The following is a 24,104-nucleotide window of genomic DNA, read 5'->3' on the forward strand; positions in this document are numbered from 1 at the left end:
AATAATACCCTCTCCCCATCCTCCACAAGGATATTTAAAAGCTGTCAAAATGATGAGGGAGTATTACTAGAATTGGGGTTAAGTGTGATGGTTAACTTTGTGTGTCCAACTTGACTGGGCCACAGGTGTCCACATACTTTAGTCAAACATTCTGGATGTTTCTGTGAAGATGCTTCTGGATGAGACTAACATCTGAATTGGTAAACTGAGTAAAGCAGACTGCCCTCCATAATGTGGGTGAGGCTCATCCAATCAGCTGAAGGCCTGTTAGAACAAAAAGGCTCATCCCCAAAGAGTAAGAGAATTCTTCCTGCCTTCAGACTCAAATTGAAACATTAGCTCTTCTTTGGTCTCAAGTCTGTCAGCCTTTGGACTAGAAACTAGAACTACACAATTAGCTCTCCTGGTTCTCTGGCCTTTGGACTCAAGACTGGAACTACACCATCATCTCTCCTGGGTCTCCAGCCTACCAACTCATCCTCCAGATTTTGGCACTTGCCAACCTCCATAACTGCATGAGTCAATTCCTTACATAAGTCTCTTTCTACATACATGTAAATGTATATATGTATATACACACATCCTATTGGTTCTGTTTCTTGGAAAACCCTAATACACCAAGGATTCTAAATGTCCAACAAAGTCAATGGCCCCCCCACTGAGAAACACTGCTTGAACTGGGTAGGAATTTTGATCCTGTGGCAGGCTGGAAATAAAGATGTGTGCCTTCTAACTTTCCTCAAATCATCCCCTATCAGAAGACGACCTCAAGGGTTTGCCATCTTTGTTACGGAATCATATAGAGATACTCTAAAGCAGCCCCTAAATAGTTGGTAAAATCAAAATTAAAATTTATCTCCTTTCTTTCCACATACACATTTTTAAACCACCTGATTCTGGTAACCCACAGTGTTTTTTTCTTTTCATATCATTTTAAGTTGTAGACTTTACATTTCTTAAAGATTTTATCTTTTTAGAGGATTTATAAATATGCATGAAGCTAAGCATATCTTTTTCAAGATTCCCTCATAAAACAAATCTATCAATATATAAAAACCATGACGTTGCTCTTGGCCAAGATGTAAACAGACCAACCTCAAATAGACTAGCTGTGAGTTCCTCCAATTCCTGTCCAAGTTGATCTCGTACTTTAGAAAGCCTCTCACACTCTTCATCTTTTAACTTCAGTTCCTATGAGAAATTGATCATTTTATTTTTTATTTCCAAAGTTTGAAGTTAGATTCAGCAGACTATACAATTTTTACTAATAAAATTACAAAATATTAATACTGCCCCCACCTACAACATTCACACTGAAAGTGTTTATTTAGCACTTGCTATGTGTAAACAATCAGGCAAGTCTAAAATTACAAATAATTCTAACTCACATATTAAATTTTCATGTTTTTTCATAAAATATCCAAAGATTAAGTATAATTATTCATTACATGTGAAAATAAACAATTAAATAACTTCATTCTTTTTTCCTTAACTTTTCTCTGAACATATTTATTTCTATCAACCAAGGAATTTCTTCAATTATGCTGATTCATTTCAATAAATGTTCAGTGAAGTTTTTTCATGTTTACTTTAAAAATTGTTTACCTATAATTCCATGTACCATACTGCAATTAGTCTAAAATTTCCATTAGGAGACTATACCCATTTAACACTGCAACCAGAGGCAAACAATGTATATTACATTTAAAATTAAGAAGAATATTGACAAAAATCCTACATTTATACGTGACTCCTCAGTAGGTCATAAATAGATGCTAAAAATTCCTTTATTAAGATGTTAAATACGCAATTTTATGTTACCCTAAATTTATCTTTCAAACTTAGAGATTAAAAAAAAATCCAAACTCTCTATATATCAGCCACAAATACAGTTATTCTGTAACTGTGGTGGCAGCATAGTTTTTCAATCCCCTGACAATTCCTGACAACCAAATATTCCAACTGGGATATCAGAAGAACCAAATGACTACATCTTCAACAAAACTAGGTAAAAGAAAATCCCAACGTATCTTAGACCATGAAAAATGTGGCTACACTGCCCAGACCACAGGATCAGTCACTGTGTGGAAGGGAGCAGCAGGAAGTGAAAGGGACTACAGAGATACTGTATAAAGCCTCAGAACCCAAAAATCATTACAAATGCCCCAAAAGCAGAGGACTATACCCTTGGTAAAAACTGGAAGAAAAAAATGTGAGAACAAATGGAGAAAAAGGGAAGGGTTTTCACAGGCTCCAAGTTAGAGATGAGTGCAAAAATCATATGCAGTACAGAGGCAGCTAACAGTACAGTGAAGCTCTAAACACTCAGGAATCTCAAAGCATCCAGCAAAGAGACCTTTCCAGAAGGACAGAGCCCCACCATAAGGGGAGAACTCTTGGAATATAAAACCAAATTGCAGGATGGGAATAATGGAGATAGCAAGAGAGAAGGTTCAGCTATTAAAGGAGGAAGAAGTGGCAAGGTTCCAAAGGAAACCGATCACTGGAAGTATTATTAGGAAAAAAAATATCTTAGGATGTAATGCTAAGCACTGAGACACTAGGCTGATGGAGAAAACCTTTCACTTTCATGGGTTTTCTTGTTATTAATTAGTGCCTTTTCTTTTCAGCTTTAAAGAAGTCCTTTTACATTTCTTGTAAGGCTGGTATAATGGTGAACTCCTTTAGCTTTTACTTGTCTGGAAACCTGTTGATCTCTCCTTCAATGGTGAATGATAATCTTGCTGGGTAGATTATTCTTGGCTGAAAGTTTTTTCCTTTCAGCACTTTGAATGTATCATGCCAGTCCCTTCTGGCCTGCAAAGTTTCTGCTGAAAAATCTGCTGATAAGTCTTTTGGGAGTTCCCTTGTATGTAACAAGCTGGTTTTCACTTGCTGATTTTGATACTCTCTTTAACTTTGGACATTTTGATTATAATATGTCTTGGTGTCTCTTTGAGTTCTTTTCTGGAACTCTCTGTGTTTCCTGGACCTGGATACCTGTTTCCTTCCCCAGGTTGAGGAAGTTTTCAGCCATTATTTCTTCAAAAAGTTCTCTGCCCCCTCCTGTCTCCCTTCTCCTCTGGGACCCCTATAAAGTGAATGTTGTTCCACTTGATAGTGTTCCACAGGCCCCTTAAGCTACCTTCACTTTTTTTCATTCTTTTTTCTTTTTGCTGCTCTATTTGGCTGAGTTCTACTGCCCTGTCTTCCAGATCACTGATGCTTTCTTCTTCTTCATCATCTATCCGCCTGTTGAACCCCTCTAGTGTATTTTTCAGTTCTATTATTAGATTCTTTGGTTCTGTGACCTGTGTTTGGTACTTTCTTATATTTTCTATCTCTCTGTTGAAGTTCCCACTATGTTCATCCATTCTTCTCCCAGGTTTGGTAAGACCATTATTTTGAACTCTTCATCAGGTAAATTACTTTTGTTTCATTAAGGTTATTTTCTGTGGTTTTACCTTGTTCTTTCATTTGGAATATATTTCTCTGTTTCCTAATTTTGACTCTCTGTGTTTGTTTTCATGTATTATGCAAAATAGCTCCCTTTCCCAGTCTTGGAGGAGTGGCCTCATTTAAAAAATGAACTTGGGCTTCCCTGGTGGCACAGTGGTTGAGAGTCCGCCTGCCGATGCAGGGGACACGGGTTCGTGCCCTGGTCCGGGAGGATCCCACATGCTGCAGAGCGGCTGGGCCCGTGGGCCATGGCCGCTAAGCCTGCGTGCCCAGAGCCTGTGCTCCACAACGGGAGAGGCCACAACAGTGAGAGGCCCGCATACCACAAAAATAAATAAATAAATAAAAAATGAACTTTATTGTTCAAGTCCTAGCTCTTGGTTGCCTCTTGAACCTTTGTGACTATCTAGGCAGCCTGATTTATACTTGACAGGTCCCAATTGTGAGGGTTTGCCAAGACCTGTCAGTGTTCCAAAGGGCGGGACCTTAATCAGCATCTAGTTTCAAGTTGATGAGAAGCCAGACCCTTAGGCAGCAGCTTTTAAAGTATGAAAATATATACAGTCCCACAGGACCACAATTGAAAACCTCGCCAGCCTCCAGACCAGGTGATCTTGAAGTGTTCCCTTGGCAACAGTTGCAAAAATCAGGGCTCCAGACAAGTGCTCAAGCTCCTTTCTGGGAGGTACCTGCGAGCTGTAGCAAGGCCAAGGGAGACAGCAAAGATGGCATCCCCTGGCTTACATTCCCTGAGAACATGCCATGCCCTTCAGAACAGGCTGAAGCTCCAGGACAAGTAAATAGGATTTTTCACAGGAAGACTGGGAGTGTGTTTCAGTCAGCTATCTATGCCATACCCTGGGGATGGTAGTCTGCCAAGAACTGTCTCTCCAACTGTTTTCAGTCTCGTGGAGCCCCAAAAACACAAGCCCCCCTCTGGCCTCTAGAGCCAGGCATTCAAGGCTCTGTGTGGACTGTGTGCACCCACTGGCTTTAGCAGGGCTGCAGGAGAGCAAGGGGGTGGCGTGTGCCCACTGGCTTTCCTGAGGCTGTGGGAGAGCACAGGGATGGAGAACACAAGCAAGGTAGTGTGAGAGTGCAAAAATGGCACCTGCCAGTGCTTGCAAGATAGAGAATGCAAAAACAGAGCCTGCCAGCACTTCCATCCCCAGAGAGAGTCCCAATAAGCCCCTCCCGCTCTGGCGGATGCTTTAAGATTAGCAGATGAATCTCCTCACTTATGGTCTAGGCACTTTTCAAACTGCTGCTTTTGTGCTGGGTCCCAGGGTAAGAGAGTCTGCATGTGAGCCTTTAAGAGTGAAATCTCAGTTCCCTACAGCCTTTGGGTCTCCTGGACATAAGCCCCATTGGTTTTCAAAGCCAAACATTTTGGGGGCTCATCTGTCCAGTGCAGGTCCCAAGGTGCCTGATGTGGGGCACAAACCCCTTGCTTCTCAGGGAGAAGCTCTGTGTTTGTGAGATCCCTCCTGACTGTGGGTCAGCTGCACCAGGGGTGGGATTCCTCGTGAGACTGCATGTCTGCCTCTCCTACACGTCTCTATGTGGCCTTTTTATCCTTTGTGTGGAGAAGCTGTTCAACTAGTTCTTTTTCAGAGCGAATTATTCCATATGTGGCTGTAGATCTGGTGTGTCCATGGGAGGAGGTGGGTTCAGGATCTTCCAACACCATCATCTTGAACCACCTTCTCAAGAAAACCTTGAACAAGGCTTACCTCTGAGAGACAGAAGTGGCTACACAGATACACCACCAACAACAGAAGGGAAAGCCCTGGAACATGAGACTGAGAGAGCTATCCTGGTTTATCCTACTCCTTCACAGGAATCTCTTCCTAATAATCCTGGGAAATCCAATTCATTTAAACATGAAAAACAAACAAACAGAAGATATGTGAAGTTACCATAATAAAAAAGTTAAACATAAAGCCAAGTCAACTACTGATACAAGGGAAAGAAAATCAGATAGGTATCAAATTTCAACAGCATTTTATGCTAGAAAACAATGGAATCACATTTTTAAGATACTCAAGGGAAAAAACTGTGAGTTGAGGATTTTATATCCAGCCAAAGTATCCTTCAAATGTCAGACCAGAGACAGAAAATTATAAAACTGTAAAACTTTAGAAAATATATCCCCCATGAGCTTGGCTGAGTTATGAAGCAGCAAATGAGTTTCACGTAACCAAGAAAAAAACTGGAAAAAAAAAAAAAAACTGGAGAAGCTTTAACATTAAGAACTGGGGGTGAGAAGCAAATTTATTTAACTGTAGAATTACAACTAGAAGACGAGAATACACAAGAATGAAAAGACAAGCCACAGACTGGGAGAAAATATTTGCAGAAGACATCTGATAAAGGACTGTTAACCAAAATACACAAAGAATTCTTAGTAAGAAAACAATCTGATTAAGAAATGTGCAAAAGATCTGAACAGACACCTCACCAAAGATATACAAATGGCAAATAAACATATGAAAAGACATTCCATATTACATGTCATCAGGGAAATGCAAACGACAGCAACGAGATACCACCATACACCTATCAGAATGGCCAAAAACCAAAACACTGAGAACAGTGTATACTGACAAGGATGGAGAGCAATACGAATTCTCATGCATTGCTGGTGGAAATACAAAATGGTACAGTCACTTTGGAAGACAGCTTGCAATTTTTTACAAAACCAAACATACTCTTACCACACGATCCAGCAATCATACACCTTGGTATTTACCCAAAGGATATGAAAACTCGTATCTACACAAAAGCCTGCACATAGATGTTTACACATTCATAATTGCCAAAACTTGGAAGCAACCAAATATCCTTCAGTAAGTAAATGAATAATTAAACTTTTGTACATCCAAATAACAAACCATTACTCAGCATTAAGTGGAAATGAGCTATCAAGCCATGAAAAGACATGGAGGAAAATAAATGCATGACTAAATAAAAGAATTCAATCTGAAAAGGCTACTTACTGTATGACTCCAACTACGTGACATTCTGAAAAAGGAAAAACTATGGAGATGGTAAAAACATCAGTGGGCGGCCAGGGACTGAGGGGTATGGAGGGATGAATAGGTAGAGCACAGAGGATTTTCACGGCAGTGAAACTGTTCCATATGATACTATAATGATAGATACACATTATTATATTTTTGTCAAAATCCACAGAATGTGCAACACCAAGAGTGAACCCTAATGTAAACACTAAAGTAAATGGGGGATAATAACCTGTCAATATAGCTTCACCAACAGTAACAAATGTACAATTCTGGGGTGAGATGTTGATAGTGGGAGTGGCTATGCATATGTGGGAAAAGGGGATATACAGCAACTCTGTACTTTCCTCTCAATTTCTCCTATGAGCTTAAAATTGTTCTAAAAAAAGTCTGTTTTTTTCAATGGGGATAAAATTGAGAAAACAGTTACATAAATGTTATAAGTTTTAGAAACGTAAAAATAACACACACAAAAACAAAAACAACAACAACGGGGCTTCCCTGGTGGCGCAGTGGTTGGGGGTCTGCCTGCCGATGCAGGGGACACGGGTTCGTGCCCCGGTCTGGGAGGATCCCGCGTGCTGTGGAGCGGCTGGGCCCGTAAGCCATGGCCACTGAGCCTGCGCGTCCGGAGCCTGTGCTCCGCAACGGGAGGGGCCAGCATACCAAAAAAAAAAAAAAAAAACAACAACAACAAAACAGGAGAAAGATGAAACTAAATTCACTAACTTCTTAAATATAAACTGGTAATAAAGGGATATAACTTGAGGCTCACAAATCAATTAGTATAAATCTAAACATATTTAACACCATAGAGATTAAGATAATACCTTTAACTAAAATTAAATGATAGAGGAGAAGGAAAGAAATAGTTACAGATAATTTTATGGTATTGCTTATAGTAGGGAACAAAGTCAGTACCTAAAGAAAGGCTAAAAGAAATTCTAACAACTAGAATGGAAATCAAACCTTCCAAAATACCAAATAGGAAAAAAAGGAAGAGGGCACAAAGAAAACAGAGCACATAGTGAAAAGAATTGTATTCATAGAGTAGACATTTGAAAGCTATGTGACAGAAACAAGCCCCAATGCAGAATACTTATCAATAAACACAAATGTGTGCAACTCACTTATTAAAAGAAAATGATTTTCAGATTAGCTAAAAAAAGCAAAATCCATCTCTATTCTCTATACAAGAGACACACCTAAAACTAAGTGATTCAGACAGATTAAAAATAAAAGGATGGATAGAAGTGCACTAAAAAATATAATACAAATAAAAACAAAACAGAGACCTCAATATTGATATCAGACTAGGCAGGGCAAAAGTCATTAAAGTAGATAAAGGAAACTTCATAATGCTAAAGACTACAACACAAAATGGAATACTCTCAAATACAAAATACAAAAGTAGACCTAAATAAACTGGAAGAAAGACATATTATGTTCTTGAATAGAAAGTCATCATAAAGATGCCAATTCTCCCTGAGTTAATTTATAACTCTGTAAATGCATACGTTTAATTCCAGATCCTTCTGAACTCTCAAATTTCACAATTTTATAATTATATATGAAAACTAAGTCAATTCATTCAACATTTCCTACTATGTAGGTACTACAGTAACCCCTCAGGATACAAAACCAAGTAAGATACTGTCCCCTTGAGAAGCTTCCAATCCTCAGAGCAACACATATGTCATTCACAAAGGCAAATTCTTGAATCATTCCCTACCATTTACCAAAGTAAACCTCACCCTGATACTAAAGACCCTCTACAATATGTGCTGTTTCCCTTTTCAGAGTTATTACCCTTGATCCATACTCTAAACTAGAGTTAAACTGGTCTGATTCATTCCTGTTTCATTCCCCAATTTGATCTCATCCACCTGGACTGGGCATAAATCTCTGACTCTTTACCTTTATGCTTCTAGGTCTAAATCAATCTACCCATATGAACTCAAATTTGTATTTCAATGTGAATACTTTTTAGAATGTCATTTGTACTTTTCATTATCAGTACCTTACACTGTAAAATAGCTATTCGAAATTCACTCCTTCAACAAACATTAATTTCATGCTAACAATGCATCAGGCATTCATCTAGGTGCTGGAAAGAGAAAAGGAATGAGGCCCAGTCCATGCTTTTCACAAAGCCATAGCCTACTGAGGGCAGCAAATCTTTAAACAGATTCACAAGGAAAACTGATAAGGGCTATCGTAGTGATGTGCACATATTAGATAAAGTAGGAGCCTGCCAAATGGAAAGACTAAAACAGTGTATTCCACTGTGGCTAAAGATGGGGAGGGGTGGATGCCACAGATAATGTCAGAAAGTTAGGTTTATGGTGAGTCCTGAAAAGCCTTGGCTAAGAAAGTGGAACTTACTTCAAAGAAAAGGGGAAATCATCCCAAAGGCAATGGGAAGTCACTGAAGGATTTTAAACAGGACAGTGACAATCAGACTGCAATTCAAAACAGTACCTTGGACAGTGTGGTTAGGTTAAAAAAAAAAAGACTGGAGACAGAGAAGACAGTTGATTACTGAAGTATTTCAGGCAAGAGACACAGACTTAAGAGTAGTAGTACTAGAGAAAAGAAATTTGAGGGATATTTCAAACACAGAAAATCAGGACTCTGTGATCAAGCATATTCCATCAAATTTAAGACTCATTAATTTTACGATAAACATTTTATACATCAAGAAAGAAAAATGCTGGCAATGAAACTATGATCTGATGGGTTTTGGTTTTTTTTCACTTAGAATTTTTATTTTGTACTTATAGGAAGAACTCTTTTAAACTGATGGAGACACAAATTTTTATCGTATGTCATTCTCTTTTGTACCTTTCTCTTTGTTTTGATGTCCTATCATAGTGAGATCCTTTTAGGACATTTAACCCAGTAATTCAGCACCCAGCTCACATAATTCAACTGATTTAATAACAACATGTATGGCTACAGGCAAGTTAGCACGCAAGCAGGCAATGACAACTCTTATGACTGTTGCCTAGCTGGGAGCAATTTTAAAACTCATACTGATTTCAGAGATGTTAAAATGAGGGACAACGTACAACTAAGGATCAATGAAACATCACCACGCATACATGTCTTTTCTCCCCAACTAGTAAGCACCTTAAGAGTAGGGTGAAGTCTAATTTATTTTTCCCTCTACAGGGCCTAATACAAGCTGTGAGAACTCTGGTTACTCAAGAAATGTTTGTTCATAAAAGAACACAGTAAATGTTTATAAGCATCCTTGGTCACAGTTAGTAGGGCCATGCTTAACATGGATCTGTACGAGTACGTGTTTTGAATGACTTTCTCTGGCTGCAAGCTATTCCACCGGATTTTATTTTCTAAGTCATTTTCATTCTCTTTTAAGGAAGAATAATTAAAAGTTGAAAGTAACACCTTATATCAGTAGGTCTCACACTTTAGTGAATATAAGAATCAATAGGGTGCTGTACACCAGAAACTAACACAACATTGTAAATCAATTATACTTCAATTAAAAAACAAAAAGGAGGGCTTCCCTGGTGGCACAGTGGTTAAGAATCCACCTGCCAATGCAGGGGACACGGGTTCGAGCCCATGCCGTGGAGCAACTGAGCCCGTGAGCCACTACTGAGTCTGCGTTCTAGAGTCTGCGAGACACCACTACCGAGCCCACATGCCACGACTACTAAAGCTCGTGCACCTAGAGCCCATGCTCTGCAACAAGAGAAGCCACCACAATGGGAGGTTCACACACCACAACAGAGAGTAGCCCCCATTCACTGCAACTAGAGAAAGCCCACTAGCAGCAATGAAGACCCAACACAGCCAAAAATAAATAAATAAATTTATATATATTAAAAAAAGAATCAATAGCGTAGTTTATTGAAAATGCATATCCTCAAGCCTCAATACAATAATTTTGTTTCAAGAGAATCTGGGGTAGACTCCAGGAATCTACATTTCAAAAGTGATGTACTAAAACCCAACTTCTGTCTTAGGATTCCACCAAAAGTTGTTCTTCAGCAATGACCTGCAGAAGGCCAAACATCACCACCTCTGGCATCCCTGCACCTGAAAATCAATAACCACATGGTTGCTCCCCCTACACACAGTATGGATTTGTTGCTGGTAAGTGGTTACTCCACCAAAGACTACATTTCCCAGCCCATCACACATTTAAGTATCAGCATGAAACTGGTTCACACCAATGGCATGTAGGTACAAGTTATGTGTATCACTTCTAAGTCAAAGCTTTTTAGAAGCAGGTGTGCTTTCTCCAAGTTTTCTTTTCCCTTCACTTCACTGGTTAGATACGATAATAAAACTCTAAAAGATTACAAAGATCCAAGACAGAAGAAACATAGATCCCCGAATTATTTCACAAAGAATTGCCTGTGAACTATGAACATTTGCTTTAAAGTGTTAAATGAATAAAAATGAACTTCTATTAAGTCACTAAAATTTAGGGGTACCTTACAAGAAGCTAGCACATCCCTAACTAATATATTATGCATGTGTGTCTACTTACACAACAGTGTAATTGCATACACATGTATATATTCATTTAATCAACAGAATGTGTTGAGAAGCCATTATGTACTCAAGATATAATCATGAGCAAAAACACATGTAATCCTTATCTTCATGAAGCTCAAAATTACTGAAGTGTAAGTTTAAGTGTAGACTTCTGTGTTGGGGTTAACTGGGATGGGGCAAACAATACAAATACAGAAATAGAACTTTCACTCTCAATCGAGTACCAGGGATCATATTTACCACCCTGCCTGACAGAACTAAAAACAAAACCAGAAAAAAACTGTAAAATGATTTTTAAGACATTGGACATCAGGCAAAAAAGACAGTGATCCTCCAGAAATGGGAAACAATAAAGTGAGGCCTATGATCTGTTCCAGCATTTCACCTGAAGAGATAAAAGCATTATTAGACAAGGATTAACTGTTATTAAACTGTATTTCGTATGTTCAAGAAGCTAGAAGACAGACTAAACATGTTAAAACAAATGAAATACTTAAAAGACCCAATCAAACTTTCAGGGATGAAGACTAACATGTCTGTGATAAAAAATACATTGTATAGAATTAACATATTAGATACTACAGGGGGGAAAAAGAAGAGTAGTGACATTGAAGACACAGCAACAGAAATAATACACAATGAAACAGAGAGAAAAAAGATTTTAAAAATAAATGAATAGAGCACCAGTGAGCTATGGAACAACTTTAAGCAGTTTAATGTACACATAATAGGAGTCCTGAAGGAGAGGAGAGATAGGGGAGGTAAGTAAATGTTTTTGAAGAAATATTGGCCCAAATTTCCCATTTTCTATGAAAACCAACAACCCACAAATTCAAGAAGCTCAACAAATTCCAAGTTCAAGAAAGCCGAAGAGAACTGCTCAACAAATTCCAAGTTCAGGAAATGCGAAGAGAACTGCACCAAGGCACACCATAATCAAATAGCTTACAGCCAGTGATAAAGAGGAATATCACATCACATGCAGAAAAACAAAGGTAAGGATAACAGCTGACTTCTTGTGAGAGACAGTGCAAGCCAGAAGACACTAGAGCAACATCTTTAAAGTACTAAAAGAAAAAAACTATCAACCTAAAATTCTTTACCCAGTGAAACTATATTTCAAAAGCAAAGGTGAAAAAAAAAAAACCTTTTAAAATATACAACAGCTGAAAATAATTTATCAGTAGCACACACATAACAAATATGTTAAAGGATGTCCTCCAAGCAGAAGGAAAATGGTATCAGATGGAAATCTGGATCCACATGAAGGAATGAAGAGCACTGGAAATAGTAACTATATGGGTAAATATGAGGATTCTTATATTTAAATCCCTCTAAAAAATAACCAGCTGTTTAATGAAAAAATAATTTAAATGTATTGTGGAATTTAAATAAAACATATAAAGAAGTAAAATTATGGCAATCACAGCACAAAAACTGAATGGCAAAAACAAAAGTACAGTTGAGCCCTGAACAACATGGGTTTGAACTGCATGTGTCCACTTATATGTGGATTTTTAAAAATAAATACATACTACAGTAGCACACAATCCGTGGTTGGCTGAATCCACGGATACAGAACCACATAAAGTCATATGCAGATTTTCAACTGCACAGGGGTCAATGCCCCTAATTCCACTTTGTCCAAGGGTCAACTGCATACTTTTGTAAAGTTCTTATACTGTATGTGAGATAGTATAATATTATCAGAACGTAGAGAGTGATAAGTTGTATACTACAAACCCTAAAGCAATCACTAAATTAGCAAAATGAAGATATACAGCCAATAAGCCAAAGGAGGCATACTTTTGTAAAGTTCTTATACTGTATGTGAGATAGTATAATATTATCAGAACGTAGAGAGTGATAAGTTGTATACTACAAACCCTAAAGCAATCACTAAATTAGCAAAATGAAGATATACAGCCAATAAGCCAAAGGAGGCAAGATGAAATCCAAAAACATATGGAATTAATCCAAAAGAAGGCATAAAAGGAGAAAAAAGGGAAAAAGAAACAGAAGAGACAAACAAAACAAATAGTAAGATGGCAGATTTAAACCAAACTGTATCACATTAAATGTAAATAGTCTAAGATAAACACACCAATTAAAAGGCAGAGATTATCAGAAAGGATAAAAAAGCAAGATCTAATATGCTGCCTTCAAGAAAGCCCACTTTAAATAGGGAGACAAAAATAGGTTAAGAGTAAAAGGATGGAAAAATGGTAACTTTCTGGCCACTCTTAAAAGAATAATCAGAATAAACAGAATGACTATTGACATAATTTTGATTCACGAGTTGCCATTAATTCAGGAAGTATTTTCATATTCAACAGTCCTTTTCAAGTCTTGAGCTCTAAGTATTAATACTATCTTGTACCCTTCATAATAAAATTCACCATATGCATGTGTTCACACATCATTATCATTTCAATTACCTCGACAGTACTTCTAAATACAACAAACTAAAGATTTCAAAAATAACTCCAAACTTGAGCTAAGAAATTAGCAGTATATTCTGATCAATCAGTAACAATGTATTCCCAAAGATGGATATATATGTTCAATAGTTTACCTCTATATAAATTGTTATTTCACTTAATACTCTGTATTAAGATGAGAGTCTGAGCCAAATGACAGATGCCAAATACAGCCACATCTCACCACACCCCCTACCTTTGGGAAAAGATTAAAAAGGCTATTGATTTTTCTTTCTGATAAATATACATTCAACCAAAACGTTTCAGCATGTCTTCATGGATGTTTAACCATTAGCCATTCATTGAAGCATTATAAAGAGACATATATGCCAGGCATCGTTCTGTATTATTCTAGGCACTGGGGATACAAAAATCAATGTTATGCTCTTGAGAGAAAAGTCTGGTGGGGAGAAGATGGGAATATATGTTTGTAAAATGTCATAATATGCTGGAAATCATGTCATAGAATGTTTTCCCTACTGCTTCAATTTTCTAAATGTGCACTGGTCCATTTCACCTAAGTTGTGAAATTTATATACGTAGAGTTGTTTGTATTATTCCTTTATTATACTTTCCATGTCTGCAGGGTCTGTAGCGATACCCTCTGTTTCATTCCTGCTATTGATAATGTGTCTTCTGTTCTTTTTTATCAGTCTTATTAGAGGTCTGTCAATTTTACTGATCTTTTTAAAGAACCAGCACTTTGTTTCATTCATTTTCTCTGTCTTTTCTGTTGTCAATTTCATTGATTTCTGCTCTTTACTATTTCCTTCCTTCTGCTTGCTCCTGGTTTTATTTTGCTGTTCTTCTAGTTTCTTTAAGTGGGAGACTAGATTGTTGATTTGAAACTTTTCCTTTTTTCTAATGTATGAATATTTAGTGCTATATATTTCCCTTTAAAAATTTAATTACAGATGCAGAAAAAGAATGACATATAGTCACAAATTTGGGAATAAACAGAAATTTAAAAGATGACCAAGTGAGAAACAGAACAAATTACTAGGAGAAGAAAATTCTCCAAGGTAAGGTACAGAAAATATTCATACCCAGCTGAATGGCAAGGCACCATTACTAAAACAGTTCCTCAAAACATGACTTGGACTGAATGGCTTCAAGTAAATAATCACAAAGTCAATTACATACAGAGAGGAAAACACCCACACATGGAACATAACTCACCAAATCTGCATTACAGATAATGCAAGACAGGGAACAGGCAATGTAGGGGGGGGCACAAAAAGAATTTAAGAATCTCTTTTTTCTAGTTTGTACTCTTAGATGAGCTGCTTTACTACTCAATTTCACAGATTCCTAAACGCTGCCCAACAGGAGCTGAGACTGTGCATATGCAAAAGATAAGTGTAGAACTGTAATGATTTCACTTGAGTCCCCCCCATGGATAAATATTAATTTTGAATATAACATATGGAAGAATAAAATATCTTTTTGCTTACCCTCTGAGCTTTTGCAAGTTCTTCTTTTAATCTTTCATAGCCCTTTTCTCTAACTTCCAAAACAGATGGGCTTCGTAAGCGGGACAGACTATCAGTACTCAACCCAAAAATATCATCACTGCCATCACAGGCCTCTGTTATGGTAGCACCCTGTAAAAACTCCCTCTCTGCATTACAGTTGTCCTTTCTTGTAGTTAATTTAGTTAACCCAGCTGTGACTCCAGAGGTAGAACAAGGTGCTGGGTCTGTAACATGGATGCTGTAAAGGAGAGTTCAAAAAACATCAGCATGTGCTTAAATATAACTGGCATAAACACACTCTATAACTGCATTATCCAATCTGTTCACCACTATATCTAATTAATAGCACGTCCTGAGCCAAAGCAACCGCATTTCAAGTCCTTCATAGCCACATATGTCTAATGGCTATTATATCAAACAGCACAGAAACAGAACATTTTCATCATCCCAGAAAGTTCTATTGGATAGTGCTACTCTAGAACAGGGGTCTGCAAACTAAATGCAGGATAAATCCAGCCTGCCACCTGTTTTTTAAGGCCTACAAGCCAAGAATGATTTTTACATTTTCAATGGTTGAAAAAAAACAATAATATTTTGTGGCACAAGAAAATTATATAAAATTCAAAATTCAGTGTCTATATATAAAGTCTTATTGGAGCGTATTCATTTACATACTGTCTACGGCTGCTTGCACACTTTAACAGCAGAGTCCAACAGTTGCAACAGAGACTGTGTAGCCCACAAAGCCTAAAATATTTACTATTTGGCCCTTTACATAAAAAGTTTGTGACCCCGGCTCTTGAGCATTAACATGTATTGCTCTTCATGAACAACCTTGTATTACTCAAATTTTCTAAAACAATAAAACTTAAAATAAGTTAACCAAGCAAACTTCGTTTGTTTAATACAATACTCTAAAACAAGCATTTTGATGATCTCCTACCTGACACTAGATATTTCTGCACAATTTAAACGTCTGGGGGATGAATACACAGGTTGTGTAGGAAGGTCGGAAACATCTAAGGCATTAGCCTGGATAGGGACGGAGCATAAAGCTGAAGGATGTGGCCTGTAGATGACACTTGGTGAGGTAGTCTGCTCTTGAGTTCCTGGTTCATACACACCAAGAAGGTCTGGAGAAGTAGGTGAAGCGAGGTTTACTTCATGGAAGCCTTCCAAGGGGTCATTAGCCATAGCAAATGCCTCATCATAGGATAACCTATGTTAAAAAAGCAGGAAATTATTTTGAGATAGTGACATTTAAAATTAAATTAAGATGTATATTTATAAAATGTGTTTAACAGTCCATTATAAACTATAAACTTACAACGAAAAGAGACAGCAAAGGAAAGAAACTACATTTAAAATTTATTAAGTGATCTCAGACAATAAACACTACAAAAGGCAAACAATCTGATTCAGAATAAACTTGAAAGTGATGGCTAACACTGTTACAGTGAGTAATTAATAAATATTTAACAATGAGGAATGAATAAAAATTTGCTTGGTTTTTTTTTTTTTTTTGGTGATACGCGGGCTTCTCACTGCTGTGGCCTCTCCCGGGCGGAGCACAGGCTCCAGACGTGCAGGCTCAGCGGCCATGGCTCACGGGCCCAGCTGCTCCGCGGCATGTTGGATCTTCCCAGACCGGGGTACGAACCCGTGTCCCCTGCATCGGCAGGCAGACTCTCAACCACTGTGCCACCAGGGAAGCCCTGCTTAATATTTTTAACTTTGCTATCATATGTGACTTTGGTTAGAATAAGGAGAAGAGGCAGTAAAGATAGAGACACATGTGTGTAGTTCAACTAACTGTTCTGTTCTGCCTCATACTGGCTCTGACTTTGGATGAGTCTGTGTTTTTTTTCTTTTATTCTGAAATAATTTCAAATTTACATAAGAGTCGCAGAGCTCCTGTACATATTTCACCCAGATTATGAAACTGTTAACATTTTCAAACCATTTGAGAATAGGTTTTAAGCATGATGCCCATTACCCCTTACTATCTCAGTGTATATATCCTAAGTAAACCATCACCAAAATCAGGATGTTAACACTGATCACTATTACCATCTAAACAACTGATCCCAATCAAAGTTCACTGATTATCCTAATAATGTTCTGGATAGGCCCAAGATCCAATCCAGGATAATGCATTACATTTCTCTAAGCCTTAAATTTCTCCTCTAATGGGATGAGAATGGGAATAATAATATTCCCTCCCTTCTCCAGGTTGCTGTGAGGATTAAGTCAGACAATCCACATAAAGTATTTAGTAGTGTACTATGTAACTGGCACAGAGTACAAATAAACATCTGTTACCAGTCAGCTGTTAGTAATAACATGTATGCTTCAGTTTCTCCATCAGTAAAAAATATTTCATGCAACTTCACAATTATATAAAGAATTTACATGAAAACTAAAAAGTGTACCACTCAAGTTTTTCACTTGAAAAATATAAAGAAATCTTATAAACCTTTACTGATTTCCCACTGTCTATAGAATAAATTCCAAACTTGTTATCCGGAAAATCAAGGTCTTCTACAATCTGAATCCAATCTCTCTTCCCAATTTTTTTCTTTCCTACGATAGTACTTTGATAATCATGACTAATACTTTCCCAGAACTTCAAAAAATTCCCAAACACAAGCACCAATATACCATATAATTTCATCATAAAATACAAAAACCCCCCACCTCATTCATTAAACTGAAAAATTTTACTCTCACACTCAATAAAAAAAGCATTGAAAATAAGACAAGTAAAAGTAGCAAGCTACTTTTTAACTAAGAAAGGAGAAAATACAAATTTATTTATATATATATATATAATTATATATATACTTTTTCATATGTACTTATATTTTAGAAATGGAAGGATACACCAAAAACTAATTTAAAAAAAAAACCTGTTACTTTTAGGAAAGGGCGAGAACAGGAAGAGGAGACAGGCATAAAAACTATACTTTTCCAAATGTACCCTGCTTTGTACATTTGAATTTGAACTTGGAACCACGTAAATGATAAAACAAAATTAAATTTTAAAAAAGAATATCTAAAAATAAAACAAATGAATCTAGCTGTGTACTAACATGGTAGTTTTAACCAACATCAAAAAGAACTATTTCAAATGATTTTAAAACATAGTAATAAAACTGTATATATCCCTAGTGGAATATACTCTAAGGTCAAAGGAAGTTAAAAAAATCATACACAATTTTCAGTAATCATATTAGTAAGTAATTTTGATACTGCTATTCTGAAACTATTATAAAAGATAAAACAAATTACATTAATATCATTCAGAACTAAGATTTTCAACATATGAGAAAAGAGATACAAATACAAAGTCAAGGAATTTAAAACTCTGAAGTCCTAAATTTGAATCAGAAATACCAGGAAATTTTTTTTTTTTGGCGGTACGCGGGCCTCTCACTGTTGTGGCCTCTCCCGTTGCGGAGCACAGGCTCCGGATGTGCAGGCTCAGGGGCCATGGCTCACGGGCCCACCGGTCCGCGCATGTGGGATCTTCCCGGACTGGGGCACGAACCCGCATCCCCTGCATCGGCAGGCGGACGCTCAACCACTGCGCCACCAGGGAAGCCCAGGAAATTTTTTTTATTTAAAAAGATGTCTACCTTTATCCACTGAAAAGGTATAACAATAGCAACCAACTCAGGAGCAATGAGTACCCCTTGTACCCAGAGTAATACCATTTCCTATGAAAAAAGAACAAGGACTCCTCGGAGAAATGGCTGATTCCAAGCCCGGGGCAGTAATGTACAAGAAGTCCTTGCAACATCTTGTTTTACCAGGAAGCAAGAAAGCTATCAAAGACTACTGGAGTGGTATCAAAAGGACTCCCACTAACCAAAAATGGGACAATCTGAACATCAAAAAGGATAATACCTCTAAAGAACAAAAAATAATTCTAAACCCATGAGTTCATGATTATACTAAAAATAAGACTGTTGTGGCCTCTCCCGTTGCGGAGCACAGGCTCCGGACACACAGGCTCAGCGGCCATGGCTCACGGGCCCAGCCGCTCCACGGCATGTGGGATCTGCCCAGACCGGGGCACGAAACCGTGTGCCCTGGATCGGCAGGCGGACTCTCAACCACTGCGCCACCAGGGAAGCCTCTCACTGGTCCCTTTTGATCAGTGCTATGGAACAAATTCACTATTTTGAAAACTGGTAAAATAAAGGAAAGAATCCAGTATTTACCCTGACTTTCCTATACATTAAAGAACTAAATAGTTTATGAGGAAAAATCCTTCTTTTAAAAGAATCCCATTTAATAAATATAACTTTGCAATCCTAATGAAATAATGAGTCTAGGCTACACTTATCAATAACTATTAAAACCCTAAGGTAAAACCTGGGGTACTTTATAATTAATGAATCAGAATGACAGTACCTGAACTCACTGATGACATTATTATCACAAAAAGGGAGAAAATCAGACATTATGAGAATTATGTGGTAAAACAGGAAATGAACACCGCCACCATCCATGAATCATTCTTGCCCCCCTAATAAGAAAAAAAAAGATCCCAATCCAATCAAGCCTTTAGGTCTTTATCAGTTTATAGGAAAGAGGCTAGAGGAACATACTAAAAATAACGCCTTCATCAGTTTATAGGAAATACAGAGCCTAGAGGAACATATTAAAAATAATACCATATGGGGCTTCCCTGGTGGTGCAGTGGTTGAGAGTCCGCCTGCCGATGCAGGGGACATAGGTTCGTGTCCCGGTCCGGGAAGATCCCACATGCCGCGGAGTGGCTGGGCCCGTGAGCCATGGCCACTGAGCCTGCGCGTCCGGAGGCTGTGCTCCGCAACAGGAGAGGCCACAGCAGTGAGAGGCCCGTGTACCAAAAACTAAAACTAATAATAATAATACCATATGGACAAAAACAGCAAAATCTAGACCTTGGGAAACTCTTACAGGATAAACCACCTGGTTTTTTCAATAAATAAAAGTGGCAAAAAAGAGGGAATTTATAAAGAGACTTAAGAGACATAATGAAATATAATATATGGACCTTGTTTGAATTCTTATTTGAATTAGCCAACTGTAAAATCATATTATAAGACAATAAAGGGAACTTGAACACTGGATATTACTGATATTATTATGAATTTCTGTCCATTTTTAGAGATAATGGTATAATGGTTACATTAAAAAAAAATTCTTACCTTTTAGAGATACACACAAAAGTATTTATAGATGAAATAAAACTACCTGGATTTGCTTCAAAATAATCCAGGGGGAGAAGGAGGGTATGGGGAGCTGGGCCATCAAACTTCCAGTCCCCCCCAGTCACACAGGATTATAGGGTGGTTTCTCTCATAATAACAGCTAATATTTACTGAGCATTTACTAAATATCAGGTATAGTTCCAGCACATGTACAGTTAAGGAAGCTGCAGCTTAGGGTAGCCAGTATTAAAACCTATGTCTGGGACTTCCCTGACGGTCCAGTGGTTGAGATTTTGCCTTCCAATGCAGGGGGTGCAGGTTCAATCCCTGGTCCAGAAGCTAAGATCCCACATGCTTCACAGCCAAAGAACCAAAACATAAAACAGAAGCAATATTGCAACAAATTCAATAAAAGACTTTAAAAATAAATAAATAAATAAATAAAACCTATGTCTGTTGGACTCCAGAGTCCCAGCTCTTCACCACCACACCACACTACTACTACTAGAATTGCTTTGCCTTTCCACTGTTAGATGGTTCATGTAAATATGTTTCTCCTTAAGCTGAATTAAAATCCATCATCCCTGCAACATCCACCCTAGTTTTCCTATAAACACTCAACTACTCTTTCAACAAATATTCATTGAGAGTCTACTATGTGCCGGGCTCTGGGGAAAGAAGATGATAAATCATCTCTGCTCCCAAATAGTATCAACATAGTAGGAGACACTGACAGTGGCAATGATGGTGTGATAAATGCTATAGAATATGCAGAGGCTACTAAGAGACCACACAGGAGGGGCAAATAAATCAGAAGGAAAGGACTCCCAGAAAAGTGAAGCCAAAGAAAAGACCCAAAGAAGAGTAGGAAATAATGAGAAAGATAACCCCCCTGGAAGGACTTTCCAGGTATGTCTAAGGTATGAAAGCAAAGTATTTATGGAAAATACAAATGTTGCATAAACTGGAGCACAGGCTAGGAACATAAGACCCAAACCTCAAAGAGAGGCAGGTCTGAATTCTGCTTCTATCAAGTTACTGGGCCAATGTGTGCCTAGGTTCTCTCATCTAGAAATCTGTAGCTCGGTTTTCTTCCTCACAGGGTGAGAATTAAAAGAGAAATGCAAGTAGTATTTCATAGAGTAGAGCACCTCTAAGCAGTGCCTCTACCTACAACACATTGTTTAAATTCCAGTCACTCCCAAAAAGGAGATTATTTTAAGATTAAATGTAGTCCCTTTATCAAGCATGTGACATTTCCATAAAATGTTTAGCTTAGCTTGTAATGAGCTGCCAACCAGACTAATCTGAAAATCTTTTGTTCTTTCAAATAGTACATGGAAGCTTTAAGATTTATTTTGTATTCAGAGTTCTTATATGAATAACAAACTATTTTAAAGCAGTAGTACTCTTTGCATTAAGTAATAAGTAATTTAAACTATTTTTTTTTTTTTTTTTGCGGTACGCGGGCCTCTCACTGCTGCGGCCCCTCCCGTTGCGGAGCACAGGCTCCAGACGCGCAGGCTCAGTGGCCATGGCTCACGGGCCCAGCCGCTCCGCAGCAGGTAGGATCTTCCCGGACCGGGGCACGAACCCGTGTCCCCTGCATCGGCAGGCAGACTCTCAACCACTGCGCCACCAGGGAAGCCCAGTAGTAAGTAATTTAAAAAACTAATTTCAAGTGGAGATTATCCCAATTCATAAACTAAACTTGTCAAGGATCACTAAAAATGAATAAAAAGGACAACAGCATTAAATTCTTATGGGTGAATTACCAACACAGCTTGGATGGCTTTCTTATTACTCAGCTTTAAGTAATAAAGCTGATTTCCAATTTAAAAAAAGTTGATCAAAACAATTTGCTTCTGATTTCTAGTATGCATTACGTTATTTCTTCTTTGCAGAAATCAGCACTATCACAGCAAAAACAGCAGTCAATATTTACTGAAAGTTAACTATGTGTCAGTTAGCTATGTGTTGTTACAAACTTCACGTGTATTAACTCATTTAATGAATGCCTAGAAAAAATCTTAATGATTTATATACTTACTAAATATATTTTATACGTATATTATTTTAGTATAAAATAAGTGTACTTAATAATTTTTATCAATTATATTTATTCTAGTTGGAATGGAAGATGTCTGCCAGCTCCAACTCTCCTCAGGGCAAATGCTGGTACTAAGTTCTGAGAACACAGATATGAAAATGGACTAAAAAGAAGGTGCATAGCCTATCATGAGCCACTAAATGATTACCCTGTGGGTTGGGGGGGAGAGGAGGAAGAGAATGTTTCAAGGAGAAATAAAATATAAGTTAGATTTGAAATGCGGAATAAGAGTCTGTAGGTCAGCTAGGCAAGGAAATACGACAGGACAGTCAAGGAATAAGGGTTTGGCACTAATGAAACTAACCAAAAAAAAAAAAAAGAGTGACAGAAAATCAGGCTGGAGAGGCAGATATGCGACAGACAATTAAAAGCTTCATTTAACATGGAAACTGCTGCTTGGAGTTTATCCGAGAGATTCTCAGATCTACGTTTTAGGAAGTACAGATGTACTGTGATGTCATTAGAAAAATGACTCCCGAGGACTTTAACTAGAGAGAGGAGACTAGAGGCAATTGGTTAAGAGGTTATTGCAATAGGCTAGGCAAGAGATTATGAAGGTCTGATCTAATGCCAAGATCACGCATTGCAAATGAGGAGACGGAGGCATATTTATCTATATATATGAAAAACATTCACAACAATTCATTTATATTTCTACATATACACACATATGCATTATGTTATTACATTCTATATGTGTGACATATACACATATACATTATGTACATTATTCTGTTATTCCTCACAGCATCCCTTTGAAATGATTCTTATGTTTATTTTACAGGTATAGAAACTGAGGATCAGAGAGATTAAATTAATTTTGTCAAGGTCAAACAGTCAATAAACCACAGAGCTAGGATTCAAGCCCTGGTGCGTCTGACTCCAACACCTGACTCCACTACATCTAAGAATCACTTAAAAGGTAAAACTGATTGGAGGTCAGGGGTAAGACTCAGATAAAGGTTACATCAAGACAAGAGGATCTCTAAGGCAGTCTTACCCAACCAACCGAAAGAAGAGAACAATCCAAGTAGAAGAATCCTATTTAATCTCTGAACGCTTGTTTAATTTCAGAAAGAAAAGACTAAAGTTTCTCTAATGCACTGCTATTGAAATGAGCATTTGCTATTACTTTGTGTTCTTTCTGGTTTTTTTCCTATATTCTCTCTGCTATCATCATTTCCTTATCTATTTTGCTGCCTTGCTGGGGTTTAAAATAAATACTCACTCAGCCCCTTATAGTTCTTGATGGGGAGGGGAGGAATAGCATATAAATAAAAATCAACAGAAGCCTGATTTTACTATAGTGGCCTTATGATGTATTCAAAAACAGTGTGGATATTCGATACTAAGGAATTAGTGTTAATTTTTCAAAGTGTGTCATAGTATTGTACCTAACTGCCCTTATCTTTTAGAGATACATACTGAAATATTTACAGATGAAATTATACAATTCCTGGAATTTGCTCAAAATAGTACAGGAGGGGGAAAAATACAGGGAAGTATATGGGGCAGGACTGACCATTGCTGATGGGCTAGATGATGGGAAATTTGAGGTTCATCATACTTTTGCATCTACTTATTGTATTTTAAATTCTCAATAATTAGAAAGTTTTGAGATTTATTCAAATACTACATAAAGGAAGAAAAAACAAAACAAAAAGGTGTATATATAAAAAATAATTTTCTCGGGCTTCCCTGGTGGCGCAGTGGTTGAGAATCTGCCTGCTGATGCAGAGGACACAGGTTCGTGCCCCGGTCCGGGAAGATCCCACATGCTGCGGAGCGGCTGCGCCCGTGAGCCATGGCCGCTGAGCCTG

General features: G+C 37.7%; 1 protein-coding gene across 3 annotated transcripts in view; it reads right to left on the reverse strand.

Moving 5' to 3' along the window:
• RAB3IP (RAB3A interacting protein) overlaps positions 1 to 24,104 on the reverse strand; it is a 155,921-nt gene that overhangs the window by 19,627 nt on the left and 112,190 nt on the right. For 2 of the 3 annotated variants that reach the window (XM_024736626.1, XM_024736627.1), the window contains 3 exons: positions 15,914 to 16,189; positions 14,950 to 15,208; positions 1,096 to 1,191 (listed from right to left, as the gene is read on the reverse strand). In XM_024736626.1, the coding sequence (XP_024592394.1) occupies positions 1,096 to 1,191; positions 14,950 to 15,208; positions 15,914 to 16,189 (631 nt within the window). Of the gene's footprint in view, positions 1 to 1,095; positions 1,192 to 14,949; positions 15,209 to 15,913; positions 16,190 to 24,104 lie in introns of those variants that run through there. The other variant, XM_024736628.1, reaches the window with a different exon arrangement.

This window comes from Neophocaena asiaeorientalis, unplaced genomic scaffold, assembly GCF_003031525.2.
Source record: "Neophocaena asiaeorientalis asiaeorientalis breed wild unplaced genomic scaffold, Neophocaena_asiaeorientalis_V1.1 scaffold134, whole genome shotgun sequence".
Taxonomy (NCBI): Eukaryota; Metazoa; Chordata; class Mammalia; order Artiodactyla; family Phocoenidae; genus Neophocaena; species Neophocaena asiaeorientalis.